Source organism: Sturnus vulgaris, chromosome 21, assembly GCF_052056855.1.
Source record: "Sturnus vulgaris isolate bStuVul1 chromosome 21, bStuVul1.hap1, whole genome shotgun sequence".
Taxonomy (NCBI): Eukaryota; Metazoa; Chordata; class Aves; order Passeriformes; family Sturnidae; genus Sturnus; species Sturnus vulgaris.
In genome coordinates, this window is record NC_142263.1 from 8,017,666 (window position 1) to 8,042,335 (window position 24,670).

At 47.8% G+C, this 24,670-nt stretch overlaps 1 protein-coding gene across 20 annotated transcripts in view; it reads left to right on the plus strand.

Annotated features, from left to right (window-relative positions):
- GTF2IRD1 (GTF2I repeat domain containing 1) overlaps positions 1 to 24,670 on the plus strand; it is a 70,209-nt gene that overhangs the window by 37,311 nt on the left and 8,228 nt on the right. For 6 of the 20 annotated variants that reach the window (XM_088176922.1, XM_088176923.1, XM_088176930.1 and 3 more), the window contains 15 exons: positions 208 to 391; positions 1,600 to 1,625; positions 4,333 to 4,453; positions 7,042 to 7,079; positions 8,096 to 8,176; positions 8,435 to 8,479; positions 9,840 to 9,929; positions 10,453 to 10,515; positions 10,973 to 11,038; positions 13,115 to 13,298; positions 14,406 to 14,464; positions 14,637 to 14,702; positions 15,506 to 15,589; positions 18,730 to 18,913; positions 19,685 to 19,713. In XM_088176922.1, coding sequence (XP_088033048.1) covers positions 208 to 391; positions 1,600 to 1,625; positions 4,333 to 4,453; positions 7,042 to 7,079; positions 8,096 to 8,176; positions 8,435 to 8,479; positions 9,840 to 9,929; positions 10,453 to 10,515; positions 10,973 to 11,038; positions 13,115 to 13,298; positions 14,406 to 14,464; positions 14,637 to 14,702; positions 15,506 to 15,589; positions 18,730 to 18,913; positions 19,685 to 19,713 — 1,320 coding nt within the window. The remainder of the gene's footprint in view (positions 1 to 207; positions 392 to 1,599; positions 1,626 to 4,332; positions 4,454 to 7,041; positions 7,080 to 8,095; positions 8,177 to 8,434; positions 8,480 to 9,839; positions 9,930 to 10,452; positions 10,516 to 10,972; positions 11,039 to 13,114; positions 13,299 to 14,405; positions 14,465 to 14,636; positions 14,703 to 15,505; positions 15,590 to 18,729; positions 18,914 to 19,684; positions 19,714 to 24,670) is intronic. The other 14 variants (XM_088176926.1, XM_088176936.1, XM_088176927.1 and 11 more) reach the window with 5 other exon arrangements.

Genomic DNA, 24,670 nt, shown 5'->3' on the forward strand with positions numbered 1-24,670 from the left:
GGAAGACACTTAGCTGTGTTTACTGCTGCTTTCCTTTTTATCCCATTTCCCATGGGAGAGCTGCTCCTGGGTCTCACTTTCTGGGACAAGCAGAGAAGAGGGCAGAAGGCATTTGGTCTGCTTGAGTTCAAGCCCTTACAGCTTTGTTTTAGTGTCTATAAAAGACAAGGCACTTGTGTAAATGAAAACCTTGTGTTCATCTTTCAGCTGAAGCCTTAGGGTTAGACCACATGGTCCCTGTCCCATACAGGAAGATTGCCTGTGACCCTGAGGCAGTGGAGATCATTGGCATCCCAGACAAAATACCTTTCAAAAGACCTTGCACCTATGGTGTCCCCAAACTCAAAAGGATACTGGAGGAGAGGCACAACATCCATTTTGTCATCAAAAGGTGGGTGGCAAGGAAAGCAAAAGGAAGTGTATGGCTCAGGGATTTGAGCTGTGCTCCCTCCATGCTCACAGGTTTTGTTTTGACACAAAAAACTCATTTCACCCTGTTTCATAAAAGACAGCTGAAAGCTCTTTCCCCCTGCAAGCCTCTGGTTTTCATCTCTCTCTCTCTCTTTTTGCAAGCATGTGGCAGAGCTGGCTGTACCATGATCACCCCCAGCTTTGCCACCCTGTTTTAAGTGATCATGGGATGGGCACCAAACTCTGCTGATGCCCCAAACATTTGAAGGTGGTTCCAGCACCTTCAAGGACATTTGGTGAATGGGGGTGATGCCCCTGGGTGGAGGGAGGAACATCCATATTCTCACAGGGATTCCTGTCCACCTTGTTTTGCACTGATCACCTGTGCACATCCTCTGTGTCTGGTGATGGGAATGTAACACCTGCAGGCCAGGCACTGTGTCTGGGTGTCTGCCTTTCCTCTGGGGTAGGAGGAGTGGGTGTATTCCCAGTTATCACCGTGCTTTTCAATCTCTTTTTGCTTCTCTGTCAGGAAAATCTGCTCAGTCATACATTGGTTTATCCAGTCCCTGCTGTGTAGCACTTGGGTTGTTCCTTTCCTAGAGGTGTGAAACTACAGTGCAGAAAAATCCTGGACAAAGCTCCCAAGGGGTCTAAAATCACCAACATTGATGGAATTCAGGCATTCCAAAAGGAATTGGCTTTCCTGATGTCAGTGGGTACAGGAGCCACTTTGTCCTGCTGTGTCCAGGCTGTGGGATGTGGCCCTGGACACAGTTTGCTCCTAAGAGCAAAGTTCTGGGTAGCACCAAAATACAATATTCAGGAGACAGGTGACATCATGGTCAATGGTCTGTATTGGAAATTGAAGATCCAGCAACAGCTACTTTGGTCCCACTGTTTCTTTTTGTAAAGCCCAGCCTATTGCAGCCTCATTTAATAAGTTAAATTAAGACAATGACTTATAAGCAGATTTAGAGGTGCTTTAGTTAAAAAGCATATGCCGTAAGGTTGCTTGGCTGCACAACAGGCTAAAAGGCCTTTTTTTAGCTAAAAAAATAATTTCCTTTTTTTAGAGAATGAAAAAAATTACTAGTCTGACTTGGTTTAATGCTATTCATTAATTAAACCTCCAATTCAGTCATTATCAGCATCTATTTCTAATTATTTCTTTTCCTTTTCTCCTAGGATGTTTGATGAAAGAATTTTTACAGGTATGTTCTCCAAGTCCTTTGATTTATTGCCCACAAAATTGAAAGGTTATCCAGAGAAGCAGAGTTGAAATAATGTCACCTTTAAGCAGACACATGCAGTTATGCTCAGTAAGGAGAAGCCTTGTCTGAGCCCTGCACCAGGACATGCTGAGATTGCCTTTGCCTGGTATCAGGGCAAGCTCTGTACTCCCCTTAAAAATTGACTTTTGAAGGTTTAAGTGAGAATTCCTGGTGTGTGAGGCTGGGCTGGCTCCTGAATCAGGCTGAGCCACAATACAGGCAGTACATAGTATATATCTGAGAAGTGTATATATATATATGTACTTCCTCAGAGTATATATAAGAGGAAGAAAATCACTGCTGTGTTCCTCACTGGTAAATTATTCTAATTTTTTTTTTTTTTTTTGGACTGGGAAGTGCTGGCATCATCCATCTGCTAACTGATTTAAAAAAAAAAATAACAAAATTTCATTTTTTCAGTGACAAAATGGTGGGGAGAGAGTTCTTTGACTTTCTTTGCTCTGTGTTTTTGCTCCTTTTTTCTCTGAGCTGGAGAAGCCAGACTAATTATTTACTGTCAGGGTGGTGAGGCCCTGGCACAGGTTGCCCAGAGAAGCTGCAGCTGCCCCATCCCTGGAAGTGTCCAAAGCCAGGTTGGACAGGGCTTGGAATGATCTGGGATAGTGGGAGGTGTCCCTGCCCATGGCAGTGGGTGGAACAAGATGAGTTTTAAGGTCTCTTTCATCCCAAACCATTCTGTGATTCCTTGATAGGTGCTTCTTGGCAGATAGAAGGAGACAGGTACCCACACTCCAGCAGTGCCCTCATCCCATCCCTCATCCACACCTGGAATGTGGCACTGCCTCCAGATTTATCACACCCGGGTCCTGCATTGCCTGGGCTTGGCTCACAAGTAAAGACATGTTTTGGGGTGGTGTTTTGGCTTTTTTTTTTTCTCCCCCTGAGCTGCCAAGCACACATGCTCCAGACACCTTCCCAGATATCTCTGCCAGCCAAATTATCACTCTGGCCCCACGACAGCCCCAGCCCTGAGAGTGTTCCCTGAGCATGGTGACACTGGAGCCACCCAGAGGGGACCTCCAGCAGAACCTGGAGGGGGTCCCACCTACATGGGGGATTTCTTTGTCTAAAGCCATTAATGGCTTTTTTTTTTCTCCTCAAGAAAAGGATTTCTTTAATCTCTAGCCCATCCCCAAGGGATGGAGCACTGAGCTGTGTTTCTGGATGCTTGGATTTTCCTTGCATAAGGGCTGCACCAAATCTGGGGGAGGCATCATGTACATCTGCACATCAGCTCTGGACCTGCTGATGGAGACCACTGTGCTGTGAGCTCGAGGATTACATGGTAGGGAGGTGAAAGTGGGTATTTGGAGATGAGGAAGCAAACCCAGCAGAAGTGAGGTGGGTGACAGGTCCCACTCTCCTGACAGCTCCCTGCAGGGCTACCAGAAGTAAAACCCATTAAACCTGGTCTCTGTGGTTTGTGTCAGCACATCAGCTTGTGCAAAAAAACCCTGCATCTGCTGAGTCAGGAGGTGCCATTTCTGCAAAGACATTATTTTCTGAGTGGAGCTGTATTTTAAGTTGCCATTTGCGAAGTATCCCAAAGCTTCCCCATAAAGTTTTGCTCACCCTTTAATTAAAATACCCACCACTGCTTGGAAACCTATTTTTGTTACTCCCCTGGGTAGTGGCTTCAGGCAGGCTCTGCTGATGCAAGAACAAGATTTGGTTCATAGAAAGCACAAGTTAAAAGGAGCCTTTTGGACTGTCAGTAGATAAATAGTGTCTTTAAGGTTCTATATTTTTGCTGATCCTATTGCCAGTGCCCTGCCCTTTCTTGCAGGCTGGAACCAAAAGGAAAGTGGCATCAGCTTCCCATAGATGGAATATGTTTTAGAAGGGTGAGGATACTGTGATGGTGCTTTGAGATCAGCAAAGGGCATTTGACAACAGCTGTTTAACAAGACACTTTGTGGTTTCTGCAGCCTCACAATGTAGACTCACTCCCTCCTTCCCCCAGCCCTCGTTCTTCAGCTCTGTGCTCACCTTCCCTGCTTGATTTTATTTCCTACTTGCCTTCAGATTACTCTTTTCATCTCCAAGGTCATTGCTGGGGCTTCATTTCAGCTCCTTTCAGGCTGCTGAGGAGCAGGGAAGGGAGAGAGGAAGTTTTTCTTGGTGACAGGATGCTTCTCTCCCTCTCTGTGCCACTGTGACAGATTTCTCTTGCTGCTTGCTGGGCTTGGAGCTGTGAGACAGGGCTGCCTGTGTCTCTGCTGCTCTGTGAGCACATCCCCTCCTTTGGGACAGGGCTCTCCCCGCGTCGGGGCTATCTCCTACACCAGTGATCCATGGCCCTGGCTTTTCTAACCTTAGTCCCTACCTCTTGAAACCTTTGTCCAGTCAGCCAGCCCTTTCTGGAGATGCTCTTTCCTAGCAGGGCTTCCCAGCACACACATAGCTGTGGAGAGGTTTAAGCAAATGCCTGGCTAATATTTTAACATGTGACCCCAGTGGAATTGCCATCTTTGTCTTTGCAAGCAGGTGACACTTGAAAGCCCATTCCCCCACCCTGACCTCAGCTCTGGGACTAGGAGGGGAACAAGCTGCAACATGGGCCTGTCCAGTTGCTAATCCTGGTTTTGCTTTTCTCCCAAACCCCACCATGCACACCTGGCAACAGGAAGCAAATTTACCAAAGATCCAACCAAGCTGGAGCCCTCCAGCCCTCCCCGGGAGATCTCCCCCGAGCCTCACCGTGGGGCCACGCTGGAGCTGGTGGGGACCTCTCAGGCCAACAGCAGGTAAGTGGGACTTCTGTCCCTGTTCCCTGTGAAGTGACATCCCTCAGAGAGTTATTTGGGGGCTGTTAATGCACATAGCAGGTTACTGATGTGTTTATCAGCAATGTCCGGTGGGTACAGGAGAGGGCCATGAGTGTGATTCAATAAGCTGGAGCATCAGGGAGATGTTTTAAGTCCATAATGGGAAGGTGAGTGGATAAACTAGTGTTGCTTTCCTGCCTCCCTAAAATCCCACTGCAATGGTGCAGCACAGGAGGAGGCCAAGCAGCCCTGTCTTTTTGCAAGCCAAAAGTTTTGAATCATTAATTTTGAGCAAAACTGATGAAATGAGGGCCATGCCTGGGATTATCTGCTGGAATTGTCTCTGCTGTTAATGCATGAGCTAAAGGATTTACCCTCAGCCCACACCATAACAGCATCCTGCTAATTAAGTGTTGTTTGTTTAGAAAGCTCACAGGGAGCCTAACAGTGCAGTCAGTAAAGGTGGGGTTGTACAGTCCAGCAGGGCAGGAGATTTTTTATGAGAGTACCTGTTTCTGTTACAATTGTGCCATGAGCTAGACAGGTCCAAACCAGGCTGGCAGCACCTGTGGAGCACATATCACACAGCATACAGCTTCCAACCCAGACTGGGAGATCCAGGAGGAGTTTTTCTCTTTATAGCCTCAGTTCCCTTCATTCTTAGTTCAGTGGAAGCAAGGTGTAATCTGGCCATTAAAATCACTTTAAGGGAGAGAGTCAGGGCAGCAGTTTATAACATTATGAAGTGCTATAAGACAAGGAACCTTCTCTCAGCCTCGCTTCACACAAATGGAGTGTAGAATGCTCCTCAGTTCCTCTGGCACAAAGCCTCAGTGCCCAGCACTGACAGCTCCACCAGCTGGGGCTTCAGACAGAGCTGTGTGGCTGCTAACCTGTGCAGGTCAGGATAGGGAAATAAAGGAACTTGTCAGTCTGTCTTGATTTGAAAGACAGGTGTCTGCTAAGGAAGGCAGGAACTTCTCTTGAAAGGGAAAATGTAAACCCCCTCCCTCCAAATTATTATAATTTTGAAATTAAGGAGCTCTTAGGCAAAGGTATGGGAATAGGAATAACATTTCTCTACTAGGAAAATGAAAATAAAAATGTAGTAATACAAAAAACCAAAACTGCCAGAGTCAGAATCCAAGCTGCCCCCGTCAGTCAGTCAGGGTTGGTGCAGTCCCATTCCATGGTGGCTGCATCCTCCTGCAGTGACAGATGTGGTTCTGCTGGAGCAGGGCTCCTGCACAAGGTGCAGTTTTCCTCCAAAGCTCCAGGGATGATGTGGAAGGCTCTGGTTTTCCTCTGGGATCCAGTGGGAAAAGGCTGCTCTGCTGTTCCAAATCTCCCCTTTGATCTGGGTAGGAAATGTTTGGCTCCTGCCCCTGGCTGGAGCATCTCCCAATGGGATGATGGAATTTGATCAGCCCTGCCCTGGGACTCTTTCTGCAAATGAAAATGATTTTTTTTCTTTCTGTGCCATAGTAGGAGTGTTTCCAAAGGAATGGTCCCCCCAGGTCAGAGTTCTGCTCCAGGGACAGTGCAGTGTCCAGTACTCCAGGAGAAGGGCCAGGTGTAGTGCCCTCCCCAGGGAAGCCCTCCCCACAGATTTCCTTGGTGAAAGGTTTACTTTGGCCTGAAGCAGGAGAATTTGAAACCCCTCCCAAGGCTCCCAGGTAGTATGTGCAGTACCTTCTAGACCAATGATCTTTTTTGCCTTTCCACATTTAGGAAGAACATTTCAAGAGCACTCCTGGCTTGTTTTGTGGTTTGTTCTGCTGATGCTCCTGAGTGGATTTAGACAAGTGAGAAGTGCTTTTGAACATCCCTCCAGAGCCAACAGGTGCTGGCTCAGAGGGATTTTCCTTCCCCCTGGAGGACCAACATTGTGAAGGAGTGCATTTTCCAGAGTGGTTCCTTGGGTCTCTCACTGCCAGAGAGCTGTGGTTGTCCTTGTTCAAGTGAGAGACAAGAAAGCACATGCATCCTGAGAATGCACAATAATCTCATTTGGATGCAGAACAACTTGTGTCAATTCCTGAGCATGTGAAGTTAACTGTAGATGAGAGTTTGGGATAGTGCCCAGTTTTCAGTGAAGAAAAGCTTTGAACAGAATAAATATTTACCCAATCAATTGATTTTTCCTTTCTCCCTATTTTTTTTACCTCCATGAGTAACCACATTATAGTAATACTTATGCACTGCTCTCTGTCACAGAGGGATGGAGCCAACCAAGTTTTGGGCTTGAAAACAAGCTCTGTGGTTTTCAGGAGCTCTCTGCTGCAGTTCCAGTGGGTGTCTCGAGGCAGGGCTGCCACCAGCAAGGGTGCAGGACCAGGGTGGGTTTGAGAGCAGGGCTCATGTGCAGAGAAGCCAGCAGACCTTGCAGCCATGGGTGCTCTGCCACTGCTGGGACCACTGTGGGTGCAGTGGGGACCCCTCTTGCTTTTCCAGCCCTCTGTCATACCAGGCAGCATTTCTCCCTCCTCAGTCCACACACCACTGGAATTTAAGCTCTCTCTTTTCTTACACCATGACCACCTTTCTTGTTTGCCTTTCCCTTTCAGGTCTGAGAAGTGTAATGTTTCTGAAGGCTGTGAACCAGGTGAGGAATAATTCATTTTCTCTTACAAGACAGTGTTATGGGGGGCACTAGAGAAACATGCCTGCGTGTGTGACACTAGTTGCCTGATTGAGCCACAGTGCAGTTCTCTAAGGACTTTATCCCCATTTGATTGATGCAGAGGTGAAGGCTCTTAGCCTCTGATCCTCCAGCTGGGACCTAAAAATGTGTACATTGTAGTAATGAGACTTAAGCGTGTGCTTAAATGCAAAGCTAAGGGAAGTCTTCACTCTCTGAGTTCCTTTGAAAGCCACCACTGAGAAGTCAGCAGTGTTGGTGTTCTGAGCACCATGAATTAAAAGGAAGTGCTTTTCCACAGATTTAGGGGCTTGGACCCATTGAAACAGCACACCAAGCCATGCTGCCTTGCCTTTCCAAGCTGCAAGCTGGGACTCAGTGCTTTGCAGTGGATCTATCCCACCCTAAGTGAGGAAATTTATCTTGAGAGAAGACAAAGCTGGGCTGAGGACTGTGGGCAGCCTCCTCCTGGGGCAGCTGGTCAGCACAGGCTTTCACCTACTGGGTTTGAAACCACCCTGAATTTCACCAGGGTTCAGCTGGTCTCATCTTGGTGTGATGCAGCTTCAGGCAGCCCTCTCAGAATAGGGGCAAGTTCCAGGCATGAGTTTGGGAGCATTAAAATTGCTGGGAGCCACCCACTGGAGACAGCTCCTCTGGTGTCTCCACCACCACCTGTTGGTGGCCCAGTTCATTTTAAGTGAAGAAAGCCAGGAAATGAGCATTTTACAATTTTACCAGTTTGAGGGCACCAACAGCTCCTGCCAGCCAAGCTGTTTGCAGAACCATGCCCAGGTGTCCTTTGGGTACCTGCATGCCGTGGGCTTGATGCTGCTGGGCCACTTGACCGAAGCCTTGTTGTTGTGGCAAGCTCAGCTGGTGCTGAAGTGACAGCTGGGGACACTTTCCCTGCTCTGGTGCTGTGTTGGGCAGATTGCTGGATCCTGTTGGCGACTGCCTTCCCTTGCCTTTCCCCATAGGTACCTCAGGAGAGCTAGGTGGGATCAGGCAGATCAAAATCGAACCAGACGAGCTGAACATCATCCAGATCACCGTACCAGGTAGCTGTGGGCTCCCCTCTGTGTGCAGTGCTCGCTGCACAGGCAGGTTTCCACATCGTGTTTCAGCATTTTGCTTTGAGAGGAGGTGTTTGCAGGGTGTTTCCCAGCATGTAAGGGTCCCTCATGTACCTGTAATGGTTCTCCTTAGCTGACATAGGAACATAGGGAGGTTTCCTGGGAGCACTGGAAGGTGTTTTAGGGCTCTTTGTTGTTTTTCTCTCTCCTTCATTGCTTTCCTATCTTGCCTTTCCCCTGGAGAAAGCGAGCCTGCTTTGCTGCTTTGCTTCATGTGGAGGATCCCAGGTATTGAGTACAGGATGCTTTTGAAGAGGTCCTTCATTTAGAAAACCAGCCTGGTTTTGAAGAGTTCATAAAACCAGGTCTAATATTAGGCAGGTTTAATATTAAGCACATGCTAAAAATGTGTTGGAACTGTTGACACAGTGGGGGAAACTCCCCGCCCAGAGAGCTCAGGGCAATGGGCTGGGATGGAGATGCTTGAGGGGCAGCTGGCAGAGTCAATTTTCCACTTCCATGTCCTGGACAGTGCAGCAAATGGGAGGATGGTCCTCAGGGTTTAATGAATGGATTGTTTGCAGTTTGCATTGTCAGGGTGCTTTACAACCATTAATTAATAATCTCCACAGAATGAGGGCAACAACAGAACTGTGACATGGCTGAGGGTGAGTGATTCTGGGGACAATGGTGACACCAGGCCCCACCACACCAGTGCAATCTCTGTTGCACCCAAATTGTAGCAGTCCCCTTACTAAGGTGATAGTTGAGGAGTCACTCCAGGATTGGTGTAGAATAGACTTCTCTATGGTTACTGTAGGGGAAGGAGAAGGAACAAGCCATAGTGGTAGATCAAACATTTTCTTTTTCAACTTGGCAGCTAATGGAAGAGAAGAAAGTTGATACGTGGTAAGCTGGAGGTCCATGGGAGGAGTGGGAAGAATTACCACTTGTCCAGTGCCAGGGAGATCATTCCTCAAGTCCAGAGTCCACCTTTTCTTGCTTTATTTGAAGATCAAGTTCAATCAGAGGGAATACAGCTGAAGGCAAGGAGGAGGATTAATAGAAAAGAGGTGCTCACCTACAGGGAGAAATTGGTGAAATTGGGATTATTTATCCTGAGAAGTAGAAGTGACCTGATTGAAGTGTATTAACTAGCTGAAACTTCATTTAAAGCTGAATTTGGGTGGGTCTTTGAGGGCATTGGACAGCCTACCACTTGGGGAGACAGGTTTAATGTAAGGGAAACCAAAAGATTTTATTGAGGAAGGCAGCATTAGTGGAACTCTTTCCCCCATGTAGTAGCTAAACCAAGAGCATGAGCTTTTTAAGTCAAAATTGAGTGTCTAGATGGAATTAAGCCAAGTAAATAATTTGAACTAGTTTTGCTCTTCACCTTCTGTGGAGGTTAGGAAGAGATTTTTGCTTCTTTCCCTCAGACCAAGAGGTCAGGTCTGTGTCAGGGTGAGCTCTGGGTGGTCTGGGAGGAGGAAGGCAGATGCATCCCCAGAGCATCTTCTGGTGGTGTGTGGGGCTCCTGGGAGTGGGGGGCCCTTTGCTCAGTCCTTGCTGATGCCAGGACCCTCTGAACACTGTTCTGGGGACACTGGCATCAGGACAAAAGGTGCCCGTGGGTTTTTCTCCACAGACAGATCACCTGGTCCAGTTGAAATGCATGACCCCGTGCCCACACACGTGGCCTCAGATGAATCCAGATACATCCTGGAAACAGCAGCAGGTACCAGCAGTGAAACACCTGGGAGACTGCAGGGTAGGACAGGTGTTCATGCACCTGTCAAAAATGAGTAAATACTGTTTATGATCCAAAGCTTACCAGTTCCAGAGTCTTGGCCTCAGTGGGGCCAGCTGGGAGCTCTGATAGAATAACTGCTGAGTTTTCTGGCACTGCTGCTCCTTCCCATCCTCACTTCAGCTCCACATGCTGCAAACCCGAGCCCCTTTGCCCAGTGCACACCTGGAATTTACCTGTGGGATGTATGCTGGCCCTGTGGCTGCCCTTGCTCCTGCTGGGTCTCTCCTCTTCCAGGGAGCCCATGCTGAAGGGTGGGCAGCCCCCTTGTATGGAAACACGGGGTTTATTCTGCCAAGGCAGCTCTTGGCATGCTGCTGCCAGCCCAGCCTCTGCTGGGACACGTGCTCAGAGCTTAGTGAGGGGAGGTTGGGTGGCTGCAGGGCACCTGGAGAATTCATCCTATCTGGCGTTGCTGGTGCCTGCTGCTGCTAACCCTCTTCTTCCTCAGCAGACACAGAGAAGGGGTCCAGTGAGGAGTCTCGACACGAAGAAAAGCAGATGGAGGGATCAGGTGAGTGTATGGTGAGCTCTGGGCATTGCCCATCGTTGCAGGTTTTTGGAAGGATGGATGCACACAGATGTGTTTTAGGTTGGGTTTTATGAGCTTCCTATGTTATCAGCAAAGCCTTTTGTTTTTAGTCTTTAGCCTCTGAAACCTCTGCTCACAGAAGGGCACCACTGTGCTCCTGTCCTCTGTCTTCTCCTCTGGTGCTTGAATTTATTTTTACTTCTTTTTTTTTTTTTTTTTTGCTCTTAACTGCTAGCATGGCTCTTTAGCAGATGCATCCTTGCCCTTCCTTGTTAGGAGAAGCACTGATTTGAGGGCATGGAGAGTGAATGGCTGGCTGTGCCAGAGGTCAGGCAGGGGCTGCTCACCTGTGCAGTGCTTGCCCTGGGAGCAGCTGGTTTCTCAGAGCATTTCTCTGTATTGTTTATTTATTGTTGTTTTTTGGTTTTTGTTTTTGCAGATGGTATAGGGGACATTTTAAGTCATTTGAGGAAACAAGTTGAAATTTTGTTCAACTCCCGATACGGTAAGATGGTCATTAACACATGTTCATCATGCCAGGTGCTGTCTTTGTCACCAGCCATTTCCAAAACAGCAGCTGAGTGAAGGTGCCATCTAATTTGTTCATCTGCTGTCTGCTGGGCTCACAAATTCATTTGAAACCCCCTCCAGCCTTGTTATTGCAGCTCTTCCCCTTGGTTTCTTTGAAGTTGTTTCACTGCTGCAGCCCAGGAATTGCTGCCATGACCTTCAGCCTTCATCTTGCAGAGGGAAGGTCCAAAGTGGTTCCCCCATCACTTGTTTGAAGTCTCAGAAAGTGTTTTCCAGCCACAGTGATCATTGCATGGCTCAGGAATGCTGGTGGCACCTTGATGGTGGGGGCTGGCACTCAGCATGCTCTGCTCACCTCTACTGAGAGAAGTTATTTAACTGAGAAGAAACACAAGCGAGGTCACACGTGCATTTTGAGAGCTGGCAGACAGTTTTTGCCACTTTTAGGAGCAGGAGATGTGGCTCTGCCTGACAATCCTCAAAAGCCAGGGGCATAGCTGAGCTGGTGGAGCCCATTGTGACCAGGGGAAGGAGATGAGCCTGGATGCTCTCAGGCAGGGCTGGCCACTGGGGATGCAGCTGGAACAGCCCTTGGAGCAATGGCTCTCACTGCTTCCCATGTTCCTATAGAAACAGGCTGGCAGTCATGTCCACACTGATGAGGGGAGGTTTTTAACCTTGTCATGGTTTGACACTGGCCAAACATCAGGTATCCATGAAAGTTGTTTGCTTACCTTTTTCTGTTATAGTTGGGCAGAGGAGAGGGGAAAAAAAATAATGAAGAGAGGAGATAAGGAGAGATAAGGACTGGGAGAAAACACTCTTAAGGCAAAACAGGTTTAAATTTAAAGATATAAAGTAAATTTATTATTAACAGAGTCAGAGGAGGATAGTGAGAAGTAAAATAAGCCTTTAAAACACCTTTTTTCCCCACCAGCTCCTCCCTCTTTCCCACTGTGCAGGGGGACAGGGCAGGGGAGTTTTGGTCAGTTTGTCACTAGATATCTTCTGTTCACTCAGGTAGAGGAGTCTTTTTATTGCTGTGCCATGGGGTCCCTCCCACGGGCAACCAGTCTTCCCAAAACGATTGTGGTGTGGGTCACTCATCCATGGGCTGCAGTCTTTTAATGCTGCTCTAGCTTGGAAGCGAGGGCCCTCTCTCTGTTTGTGTTTCCCACTGGATTACAGCTTTCTCTGGCATCCACCTGCTCTGGTGTGAGCACTTTTCTCACAGGCTGAAAGTAGATCTCTGCATCCCCCATGGACTTCATGCCTTCAAGGGGGACAGTTTGTTTCACCATAGTCCTCACCATGGCTTGCAGAGGAATCTCAGCTCTGACACTTGGAGCATTTCCTCCCCCTCTTTCCTTTCCACTGACCTTGCTGCTGCCATGTTGTTTTCCCTCACATGTCCTCACTTCCTCTTTTTCTCTGACTAGAAGAAAAACTGCTGCTCGTAGGTACCATTGCCAACAAGTTCCACTGATTCAAAGATTTCTGTGAGATCCCACAGTTGATTTTGTTGCCAGCCTCTCTAATTGGGCCAGCAGCATGTCCATCTTCAGAGCCATCAGAGATTGGCTCTGTTGGACATGGTGGAAGCTTTTAGCAGCTTCTCACAGAAGCCACTTCTGTAGCCTTCCCCTGCTACCAAAAACCAGGCTGTGCCAAATCAACACAAACCTGTTTTTTCATCTATCCAAATAGCACTGCTTGGCATTGGCTGTTGGGTTGCTTTTGGCAATATTTAGCAGAGCAAGGGGAGTCCTCACCATGCCAGGGACGTTCCCTGTCCCCTCCTTAGCAGAGAGGTTTCCATGGGGGTCTGGATGTGAGGTTCCATTGCATTGTGGAGAGATGCTTGCAGCCTTTATAGGAAGGCAGGCTGTCATAATGGAGCAAATGTCAGTATCAGACATCCCCACAAGGCACAGAGCAACCACAAACTCCCCAAAAACCTCTTCAAACCCCTCCAGCAGCATACCATGCTGCTGCTGCTTACACCTGACACAGAGTTCCAGCAAACTGATGAGATTGGGTTCCCATGCAGCGAAAGCCATAGGAATATCAGAGCCAGTCAAAGTCCCCTACTCCAAGTTCCTGATGTACCCTGAGGACCTGTTTGTCGTGGGTTTGCCAGAAGGCATCCTGCTGCGCCGCCCCAACTGCTTCGGGATTGCCAAGCTGAAGAAGATCCTGCAGGCGAGCAACAACATCCAGTTTGTCATTAAAAGGTAAGGCAGGTGGGGTGGCTGTCCCCTGGGGAGGATGTTTGTGCTCAGAGCTCCTGCTGCTGTGCAGTGTCCTGGGGAGCACCCATCACTTGGTCACCTCCAATAAATTTGCTTGATCAGAAGTAGACGAGGGATGTTGTCTTGTTGGAGCTGTCAGTGGGAGGTAGGGATGGTGTTGTCACCTTCATGTCTTTTGGGTTTTTAACCTGCTTTTGCAAAGGTTTGACCATCTCAGCAGGATGGGTGAAGAGGCCTTTAAACTTGAGGATGCCCTGATGTGGAGCAAGGACAGGGGCTGGGAGCTCTGGAGGGTTTTCCTACAGAAAGTGGCTCCAGCTGAGGTCCAGATGTGTATATGTGCACATGAGGAAAGATGCCAACCCTGTGCTGGGGAGTGAGGGTGTCATAAGAACTGTGGGAGGGCTGTGAAAAGCCACAGCCAATGTAATGCAATAGCACTGCCCTGTAAGAGGGAACAGATCTAGCAGAGATGGATTTTAAGATGTCTTAGGTATTTTGGGGACAGTTTCTCACCCAAATGTTGGCACAACCAATGCTGTAGGTGACTGAAACAGAAAATAAATATTGCAAGCATGGAGATTTTGTGGTGTCAGAACAAGAGCTCTCAGGTCAGCTCAACCATATTTTGAGGTTTCCTCCTGTCCTGATCTCAGATCCATTCCTTTGTGACACAGCTTCAGTGCACCTTGTTAACAAGACCTCACTATGCAGCTTTAGTATTAGGTATCCAAATGGCAATTTTGGGGGTCAATTTTATGTTGAAAGAAGCCATGCACAGCTTCTCCCATCCCTAAGGAACGTTCAGAACCAGATCCACTAGAAGTCTGTAGCTGCTGACTTAAGCTGCTCAGTCATCACCTGCTTAATCTCATCCCCAGGAGTGACACATCAGCTCATTAAAGAGTCTGTCAGCATGAAAACTATGTCCAAAGTTCTCCTGCTGTGTTGCAGGACCTTTTAAATGGCATTAGCCAGAGAGAGTGAATGGTTTGTGGCTGTAGGGGTGGTGTCCTGAGGATGCTGGGGCAGCAGGTTGTCACTGGCAGGGAGGTCACTCACTGCCCTCTGCTTGTCCCTGTTTTCCAGACCGGAGCTGCTGGCAGAGGGCGTCAAGGAGCCGGTGTCAGACAGCCCGGCAGCCAAAGGTAAGGCCGAGACACCCCCGGCAGCTGGGCTGTAAAGGTCCAGGTAGGAGAGGAGTGAGAGTGGTTTCCTGCAGCCTTCCCTGCCCTCCTTGTTTTTTGGCTGGAAACCCCTCCCACGCACCCCGTTGGCAGCACTGTGTGAATTTAATTCCTCTTGTGTCCCCTGTCTCAGCCGCCGACGAGAGGGACTCGAGCGAGGCGCTGCTGGAGGACGCTGTGAAGAGACAGGGCTTCCAAGGTGTGGGGCTGGAGCCACATGTGGGGCTGACAGAGCCCCTGCTGGGGAGGCTGCATGGGACACACCTGGGAAGGGAGTGCTGCAGGTGCTGGGGCTCGCTGGGTTGGCAGAGGAGCAAGGCAAGGCTGGGAAGAAGGAAAGGAGGAGGTGGGATGAGAGGATGCAAAGCACAGGCAACTAGAAGGAAAGATGCACAGGCAGTCCCAGAGGTCCAAGAAGAGGTTTGAAGCGCTCTTCATGGTGCCCTAATTAACCAACTTGGCTTATCTCCCTGTCTGACCTTGTGAGATGCATAATTAAGTTTCCAAGCCTAGGGGTTTGCCTTTTCTGGGGCTTTTTCCACCTGTGTGATGTTTGTATAAATGCCACTCGAGTTGAGCTGGCAGCAGCATGGTGGCTCCCCTGGGGGACAGTGTCCTGTGTGCTGGACAGGCAAGTGCTGCCCTGCTCGGGCATCTCTTGTGCCCTGGGGGCCTGTGCAGGTTTGCACAAGGATGGGGAGCTTTTTCAAAGCCTTTGGTTTTTCTGAGATGCTTTGGAGTGTGTTATATTTTAATGACAGTAATTATCACAACTGAATCTTCAATTTCACGTGGCTTTTATTCTTAGCAAACAGGCAAGGGAAAAATAACCCAACATATTTCTGTTTAGATTATTTTTAAGGACTTTGAATGACCCACTCCACAGATTAGCTAATTGCTAGATAAGGGCTTTCCTATAATTAGAAAATGGCATTACTTAAAAGTCACAGAGTGCCTTTTAATATACCAGCAGAAATCTATAATTGTTTCTTTATTTTACAGAAAATTATGATGCCAGGCTTTCCAGAATAGACATTGCTAATACGCTGCGGGAACAAGTCCAGGACCTGTTCAATAAGAAATATGGTGAGAAACCAGGCTGGTTTTATTCCCCCCCTTACTCCCTCCTATTTTTTTGCTCTTTATTTCTCCCTTCTGCTCCTGATTCCTTCTTGCCAGGTACTTTTTCTCATCTCCCCCTTGAGCTGCTGGTACTGAGGAGGGCCAGGAGAGAATGGCAGATCTGGGATTTGGTGCTGTTTGCTGCAGGAGCTGTGGGGGGTTGGGAAGGGAATAGGAGCAGGCTGTAGAGAGCAGTGGGGGACAGGAAGATGCTGCTCCTCCTGTTCCCAGAGCAGGGAAATGCTGTTATCTCCATGTTGTGGTTTAGGAATGCTATAGCCCAGTTTAGTGTTCACACTGAAGCACTGCAAACCATGCACTGCTCGTTCACTTGTCCTTCCTCCTCTACCTCCCCTTGTGGTGGGTTGGAGAGGAGCCTTGGAGACACAAAAGGTAAAAATCACATATTGAGATACATTGAGTTTACTTGAAACAGCAATGGAATAAGAAAACCAACAGTAACAGCAGCAATATCAATAACAGAGGGAACCAGCACTACCTGACCACTCCCTCTGCCACATTTACTTGGCCAGAAGGATCCCCTTCCTTCATTCCTGGAAAATGATGTGAGGTGATACAGAATAAGCTCTAGCTCCTAGCCTTGCCCTCTCCTGGCTACTGCAAAAATTAACCCTGTCCTGACCTTATTCTGTACCACTTACATCATGCCAAAATTCTACACTTTCCAACTATATACATATATGTGTGTGTACACAAGCACATACTATAGTCACTGTAGTCCCTCCAAGATGTTTGTTGAGTTCATTTTGTCCATGATTGTGGGTTTTATCCATCTTAGAGGTCTTCCACAGGGCTGCTGTGCTTTTGGCTGGTTGCAGCATCACGAGCTCATGGTTGGTGTATCTGGTGTATCCATCCTCATTGGCCATGGCACTTATGGCAAACAGTGGCAGTGTCACTCAGTGACCAGTATTGTACAGTTCAACACTACAAACTGTTCTCACTCAAAAATCAAATTCCCTGGAGGGACACATTGTGTTTCCCTGTCCCTCTGCATCACCCACCAAGTGCACACAAGTCCTTGGGCAAAAACAATCCCATGGGTAGGTTTGCCTTTGCTTGAGGCAGGACTAATCCAAACACATTTTCTATATGCACCATGGGGACTTTAGCCTCTTCTACAGTACCTGGAGGTTTTGATTGGGCAGGGCCAGCTTGATTGGTAGAGCCTCAGGTGTTAACTAACCAGGTGGCCTTTGCTAAATGTAGATCCCAGTGTTTGAAGGTTCCCCCATGCATTGCTTTCAGTGTTAATTTTAACAGTGCTTTGCACCATTCAGTTTTTCCAGAGGCTGTTGCATGGCACTGGTGAGGCCTCACCTTGAGTGTTGTGTCCAGTTCTGGGTTCCCCAATATAGGAAGGATGTTGAGATGCTCGAATGCATCCAGAGATAGGCAACAAGGCTGGTGAAGTGTCAAAAACACAAACCCTATGAGAAGCTGCTGAGTGAACTGGGGTTGTTCAGCCTGGAGAAAAGGAGGAGGCTCAGGGAAGACCTCGTCACTCTACAACTCCCTGCCAGGAGGGTATGGCCAGGTGGGGGTCAGTCTCTTCTCCCAGGATACTACTGGCAGAATGAGAGGACACAGTCTTAAGCTTCACCAGGGGAAGTTTAGGCTGGACATTAGGAAAAAATTCTCCACAGAAAGTGATGGGGCATTGGAATAGGCTGACCAGGAAGGTGGTGAAGTCACTATCCCTGGATGTGCTTATGAAAAGATTGGATGTGGCACTTAGTGTCATGGTCCAGTTGATAAGGTGGTGTTAGGTCATGGACTGGACTTGATGATGTCAAAGATCTTTTCCAATCGAGTTAATTCTCTGATTCTGTGATGGGGAGTATGATACACCTGCTCAATCCTGTGCTTTCTGGCCCAGGTGTTAATGAGGCTGTTTTTGAAAGAGTCCCACTGCCCAGCCCAATTCTTTCAGTGTGCCCTGTTACCACAGGACCTGCTTTTCAAGGCACAGGAGGGTGTTCCAGGCAGTGACATGTCACTTTCTCAGGGTCCTGTAGTTGTCCAGGGGTGAACTTCCAAATCACTGGAGCCAAGAATTTCCCCCAAACTTAATCAATTTTCTACCACATTCCATGCCACTCATGACTATCCATCCTTGGGGCAGATCTCTGAATAACTTGCCTGGAAATCTCTTGACTCTAAACATGGTGTGGACCACACTGAGGAGACCTGGCAGACAGCAGCAACTGCATGGTTTCCTTAACATACAATTGTAACAGGCCTGAAGGAGAAAAAGGAGGTGGAAAGCTGGGGAGAATCATCCTGCCCTGCTTCCCCCCCACAGGCTGGGTACAATTATTAATGAATTCCCAGAGGTGGCACCCAAGGGCAGGGCAGGGGAGCAACGCTGAGCACATATCCCAAATGACCCTCATTGCCCTTGATGTTACCATTAATGTCACAAAGTGCCATCCCTCAGAGCAGCAATGAAGCAATCCTGACCCCTCTCCCTGCTCTCAACAAGAGCACCATGAGGAGCACGTGGTTCATGTATGGAGTATATACAGGATTGGGTACCACAACCATATGAGCAAACCAAGCCATGTTGTGACCAGTGGTTCTGTACCTAACAACCTCTGGGTCCTAGCCATACTCCCTCCAGGCTACTGCAGAAATTAACCCTATCCTGGCCACAACCAGGACACGTTTTCTAGGCAGGGGTAGGTCTTGTCCAGGTACTTGCAAGGAAATATGTAGCCTCAATCCTGCAGCCAAGCCTAAGAGAGGGAGCATACCTGTGGAGTTATCTCCAAATAACACCCCAAAGCAAAGAGCAGCAGTTTTCCATCCCTCTACAGTGCATGGGCATCATCCTGCAGGATGCTGCATCTCCTCAGCCCCATGAGCTCTGCTGCACACATGTGCCTGTATTTGGACCCCTCCACTGCCATCATGGAGGCAGCCTGAAAATGTTGGTTCTTGATCTAATGCTGACCTGGTGCCTCGAGCATCCTGCCCACGCTGTGCTGTGCCTTGGTAGGGCTGGGGATAAAGCCAGAGCTGCAGCAGAAATGGCATCCCCTGCACACTCACTACTTAATTCCCACTTGCTTCTCTCCTAGGTGAGGCCTTGGGGATTAAATACCCTGTGCAAGTGCCATACAAACGCATTAAGAGCAATCCAGGGTCGGTGATTATAGAGGGCCTGCCTCCTGGGATCCCCTTCAGGAAGCCCTGCACCTTTGGCTCCCAAAACCTGGAGAGGATTTTGGCCGTCGCTGATAAAATCAAGTTCACTGTGACGAGGTATGTGGTGAGAGGTGTCAGCCATCCTGTGGAGCCAGAGAGGGGACAGGAGGGACCCCACCTGAATGCACTCCCTGCTCTGCAGCCCCTTTGGGGCAGGTCTGTAAGTGCCTCCACTCCTCCAAGACAGCAGTTAAGGTGGCAGCTAATGGTTCATGAGAAAGGAGGGGACCATAAAACAGACACTCCTGCTTTCTTCCCATCCACTGCCTGAGGAGATGATGGGGAAGGCAGTGGTAGGAGAAAAAGGTGCTTGGTGTGATTGATCTCCAGGCAGGGAAATCTCAGCCCTGGTGTGATTGATCTCCAGGCAGAGAAATCTCAGCCCATTTTATAGGAGGCTTGAGACAGATTATTGCTGATGCAGGGCAGTGCTCAGAGCCCTGCTGTGCTTTAGCACCCCCTGTTCTTGGGGTCCTCTGCATTTCACAGCCAAAGGGGATGGACACAAGTGGGAAGGGAGGGAAAAGCACTTGAGCTATGTATCACTCTAAGGTGAGTCAGGAACAAAACAGGCTTGAGAGTGGCTCCATCACCCTTTTGCTGGACCCTGCTGTTTGTCTTCTTATCAATGGGGCACGAGGTACATGGTGCTGCCCCAGGCAGGGGCTGCTGCCCCGAGCAGGGACCCCCATCCCCACAGAGCTCCTGTTGGTCCCACATGAGCTGATCCCCAGCCTGCCATGGGCTATGGGAGGGTGTTCAACCCAGGCATGCTTGCTTCCTGGGACCATTTCATTTTAAATCTCCTTTTTTCCTTATTTTTCACAGGCCTTTTCAAGGACTCATCCCCAAACCCGGTAAGAGATTTTAACTTTTTGCCTAAGCAATGCATTGGCTTGGTGTTTAGTGGTGGTCAGGGAGTTGTAAACTGTGTATGGCAAACAGTAATTTTATCAGCTGGAGGAAGGTTGTTCTGACTTCACTTTCCTGGGCATCCCACTTTGGTTTTGTTGTTGTTTGGTGCATTTGTTGCCTGAGACAGCTGGCCTCAGCATCACCCATCAGTACTGCTGCTGATGGGTGCCTCATGTTGCCTTGAAATGATGGCATTTTTCAAGAGCTAATCTAGGGCAGGGATCTGTTTTCTGTATTTAAGAAAGCACCCACTTTCTTAAGTGTTTTCTTAAAATAAATCTGTGTTGTAATGAGCTGGTGGGTTGGGTGGTGAGAGAAGGTCTGGGTAAGGGGGGATTGCCCACAAGGGTCCATGCTGGGCTGCAGCAGCTTGGCAGTGAAGGTCCACTCCAGCTCATGAACATTCCACAGGCAGAAATAGCAGGGAAGGCAATGGCAGAGGACAGGACAGGGTGTGCAGGGTGTGCTCCACACACAACTGCTCAAATCATCATCCCAGAGCCATCCTTCACTGGGAGTCCCTGCAGGAGCTGTCCCGCATTTCTTGGTGCTCAGAAAAGAGAGCTGCTGTCAGAAACGTGGGTAAAAACCTGCCTCTATTTTAAATGTCTGTAATTACAACTATTGGAAGAGCACAGATGGGTGCAAAGAACCTTGTCATCTTTATTCATGGCTTCCCATTTGCTTGGCCAGCCTCCATGGCAATGGCACAATTTAGGAAAGACAAATATGACAGACAGGAAAACATTTATATCCCCTTGTTGGGAATAGCAGAAAGGTGTTAGAGCTCTAACAAAAGGTGAGCTGTCAGTAAAATTCAGACATGGTCCATGTGTTCACTTGTGTCCCTGTGGAGGGCCCAGCCAGTGACAGAGATGTCACCCTAAACCTCAGTGGAACTTGGCCTTAGACTTGGCTCTTTTGGTCCTAAGCAGCAGTTTGCATCAGCTGGACCTAAAATGAGCCCTCACTGAAGCACAAGTTTTGCAGAACTCTACTTTTCCACAGAATTACGTGGCTCTGTGTGTGCTCTTCCAGCCACATCTTGTCTTTCCATTCCCCTGCTCTGAACAGTATAATTACATGAGGAGATGTTGATCTAACACAAATCACCAATTAACAAAGGAGCACATCAGGAGGCAAATACTCCAGGCTGCTCCCTGGCTGGGAGACACAGCCTGAGAAAAAGAGATGTAGAAGAAATTGATTTTCTTTTCAATGCCCAACATTTTTTCCCTCCTTCTCCAGCTGAATGCTCCCCTCACAGACCAGCCTTCTAGTAAAAGCCAAAGATATATTTTGTGTGTATTTCAGTACCTGAGTGGGCTCAGCAGGTCACACATCCCTGCTAGGTTGGGTGCTTCACTCCCTCTCCTCCCACTGAGGTCTTAAATAAGAGCAGATACAGGTGAGGGGCTTTTCTTACTTGACATCTCTATTTGTTATTGACAATTTCCTGTATTTGCCAAATCTTCAGAGACACTTTCAGGACTCATATTTTCTAGTAATCAGATTAGCACTGGAATGTCTCTTCCAGAAAAGAGCTGATTGTATTTTGCCCTTTCCTAATTGCCATTGGCAGCAATTAACCCATTGTTTGCTTTTCCACCCCACTACACCCAAGTGGTTGGTGGCAATACAGTGATGCAGTCACAGCCTTGACTTTGCTTTTCATCTGCCTTAACAAAATGAATGATCTCCAACTAGCCATAGGTCACTAAAAAATTAAATTAAAGACTCTTCTTTTTACCTCAGTATTGCATAGTGAAGCCCTGTCATGTAAAATGAAGAGCAGCAGCATGCTTGGCATAAAAATGAAAATCACTTTTATTTCATAGAGGAGGGTTAAAGTGAAAGCAGTAGTTACTCCCATGTATGGCACTGCAGAGGTCTCTAAAAGCTGGAAAGCTCAGGAGGTAACATCATAAATGTAAGGGAAGCTAATGGGTTTTGTGGATCATTTTGGCTAAAAAATTACATGAACACGAGTACATGTATTTAGGAAAAAGGGAAATTTAATGTAATTGTAAAAAAAAAAAAAACATCACTTTGAAGTGATTTTAGTTGCCTTTAGGTTAAACCTTCAACCTTTTAGGTTAAACTTTTATGGGATTTAATATGCTTTAAAGTTGAGCACCTCCTGCATTGCAAAGAGCATTCCTGGTAACTGCAGGACCACAGATCTCTTTCTTTTGGGGACATCAATTTTTTAAGTGTAACAGAAACAGGTAAAAGGATTTCAATATAATCTGAGTGCCTCATGTGCTTTTTTTCTCAAGATAATCTGTAATTTGTATGTTGAGATGGTATTTTTCCTCCAATGGGAGGTGGGGGATTTGCTGCTGCAGAAGCAGCTGGGGGCTGTGTGCCTGCCGGGATGCTGTTTGCAGAAGGAGGTGGATTTTGCAGGGAATGAGGCTCATTTTTGGAAAAAGCCCCTTCAGCAGTGCAGATTTGTAGCCTCTCAAAGATGGGACAATGGCCCTGAGGCCACCAGTGCCAGCACTTCACCTGCATGGCTTCCCCAGGGCCTTTAACCCAGGAGCACAACCCTCTGGCATCCAGAAGTTTTCCTTTTGATTTCCAGTGCCTCTTCTCCACACTGCTGGTCTCTGCTCTGCAAAAGGGACCTTGAAAACCCCTTTTTGAAAGCAGCATGATCTTTCAGCATTAAACAGGAGTGAGTGAGCAGGGGTGAAGCTCTAGTGCTATAAACACTACATTTACCCTTTTGTTTTTTTTTTTCCTGAGGCACAGATACAAAACTGGCTTAATATGAGCCTTTGAAAAATACTATCAAGCATAAGTAATCTAGCACACACATGCACATACACACACAAAAAATCTTTCTGTATGTTAATTTTTATGTGCTTTGATTGAAAATGTAGACCAGCTCCATCTGTCCTATTCCCCAAGCTCCCTACCACCATGATAGATTATTTTCCATACTCCAATTAATAAAGTAGGGCAGGCAGTGTTATTTAATTAAAAAAACCACACATCCAGGCATCCTTTATATATATATATTTATTTTTTTTTTAATCACAAGAGCACAATCCTCCTCAAGACTTTGATGAGATGTGCCTCGCATTGGAAACTCCTAGCAAGAAAAATAGAAAAGAGGAAAGCTGTGATGAGGGCTGAGCACATCTTGCTCCATCACCAGGTTGCTTTTCAAGGTCCATATCCATCTCCCTTCACCCCTCAACCCTTTCTAACCCACCAGCCAGGCCCGGGGTGATTATTTTTGAGTGTTCAACTGATCAATGTTTCTAAGCTAAGGTGAAAATTCAGGCAGGTTGAATATATGTGTGTGTGTATAAAAATATATATTTTTGCATATGGATAATTATGAGGGTTAAAATCCAAGCAGATGTGAATAGCTGTGGAGCTTCAAAGCCTGTTCATAAGCATGTTTGTGATTCCAGTCACATTTGCTTTCCCTAGCTTTGTTTTCCTTTTCCCATTTGCCTCTGTGTGTGGCATCCTCGCTGTGAGGGCAGCACCATCACCCAGCTCACCCAAGCCCTTGTGTTCACTTTGCTCTCTCCTTCCTCCTGCTCTCCTCCACCCTCATATCCTGTTGTGTCCTTCAGACACCCCAACCCCCTGATTTTTCAGGGTGCTTATCAACCAGTGAATGGTGCCATTCCATCCTGGCTGTAGTGCAGCACGTTGGGATGCACTCCATACCTTGCAGGACACCTGCCCTGAGCCTGTGGGGATGGTTAAAGCTGAATGCCATGTTTGAGTTAGCAGGGCAAGAAATTTGAATTACCTTTCTTAAGGTAATTTCATAACAGCACCTTGAAATGCTGCAAAAGCCTCTGAGTTGCTGCCAGCCAAAGGAAATGCTGTGCTGCCATTTCTAAACCAGTTCTGAGCCATATTGCAAAGATCCTGCCATATGTTGCTCTCCCTTGCTGCCTGCAGTCCTCTGATGCTCCTGCCTGTCTTCCTCCTTGAGAGAAGACATGCCAGGACCGTGCTCCCTCTTGGCTTGGACTGTGGCTTGGCTTTCCCAGCACCACCATGACCCATCTGTATCTCTTCTCCTTTGCATAAGTATTGAGTGTGCTGGGTGCTGCCCACAGGGTGTCACCAGTGATTTAGAGACGAAGTTGCAGAGATCATCTCTTATTTTGGGGAGGGATCCTGCAGCACGGCACTGAGCAGCACTGCTGTAACTACCTCTGTCAGAGTTTGTCTTCCTGTAGCTCAGGGGTGAAGAGCCCCAGCTCATGTGGGTCTACACCCAAATCTCAGTGCCTGCAGCTGCTCTGGGCAGAGCCACATGGTTTTTTTCTGTTCCTTTGTGCTGCTGAACTGAAGGGCTCTGCTCCCCCTTGCAGGGCATCAGCAGAGCTCTGTGCTGCAGTGGCTGCTTTCCTGAGCCTGCTTGAAATGGGGAACACGTATTTCGAGTTAGGTGTTTGCAGCTACTTCAGATTGCTTATGCCTCTGCTTAGGAAATTTGGACACATGCTCCTGCTGTCTCCCAAAGTCCCCTTCAGTTTGCTGGTGTCAGCTCACTGCACTTTGGTATCCAGGGCCTCCCCTCTGAGCCCCTTCCTTGCCCTGGTGTTGCAGCCCTGACCTCCCCACCAGCTCTCCCTGAGGCTGTGACTTCAGCAGGGTGAGCCACTTCATTCCTCCTTTTGCCCATCATGCAAATCCTGGCCACAATCCCATCCCTGCTGCTTTTCCACAGGAAAATTAATTTCTTTTATTTCTTTTCTATTTCTTTTCATGTTTTCTATTTTCTTTTAATTTCTTTTTATCTTTATTTTATATTAATTTATATTATTTCTTTTAATTGCTTTTTATGTCACTCATAACTTTGGAATCAGTGGCAAGCACCAGCCTCTCCTTAGGGATTCCTTTTGCTCCCATTTCTCC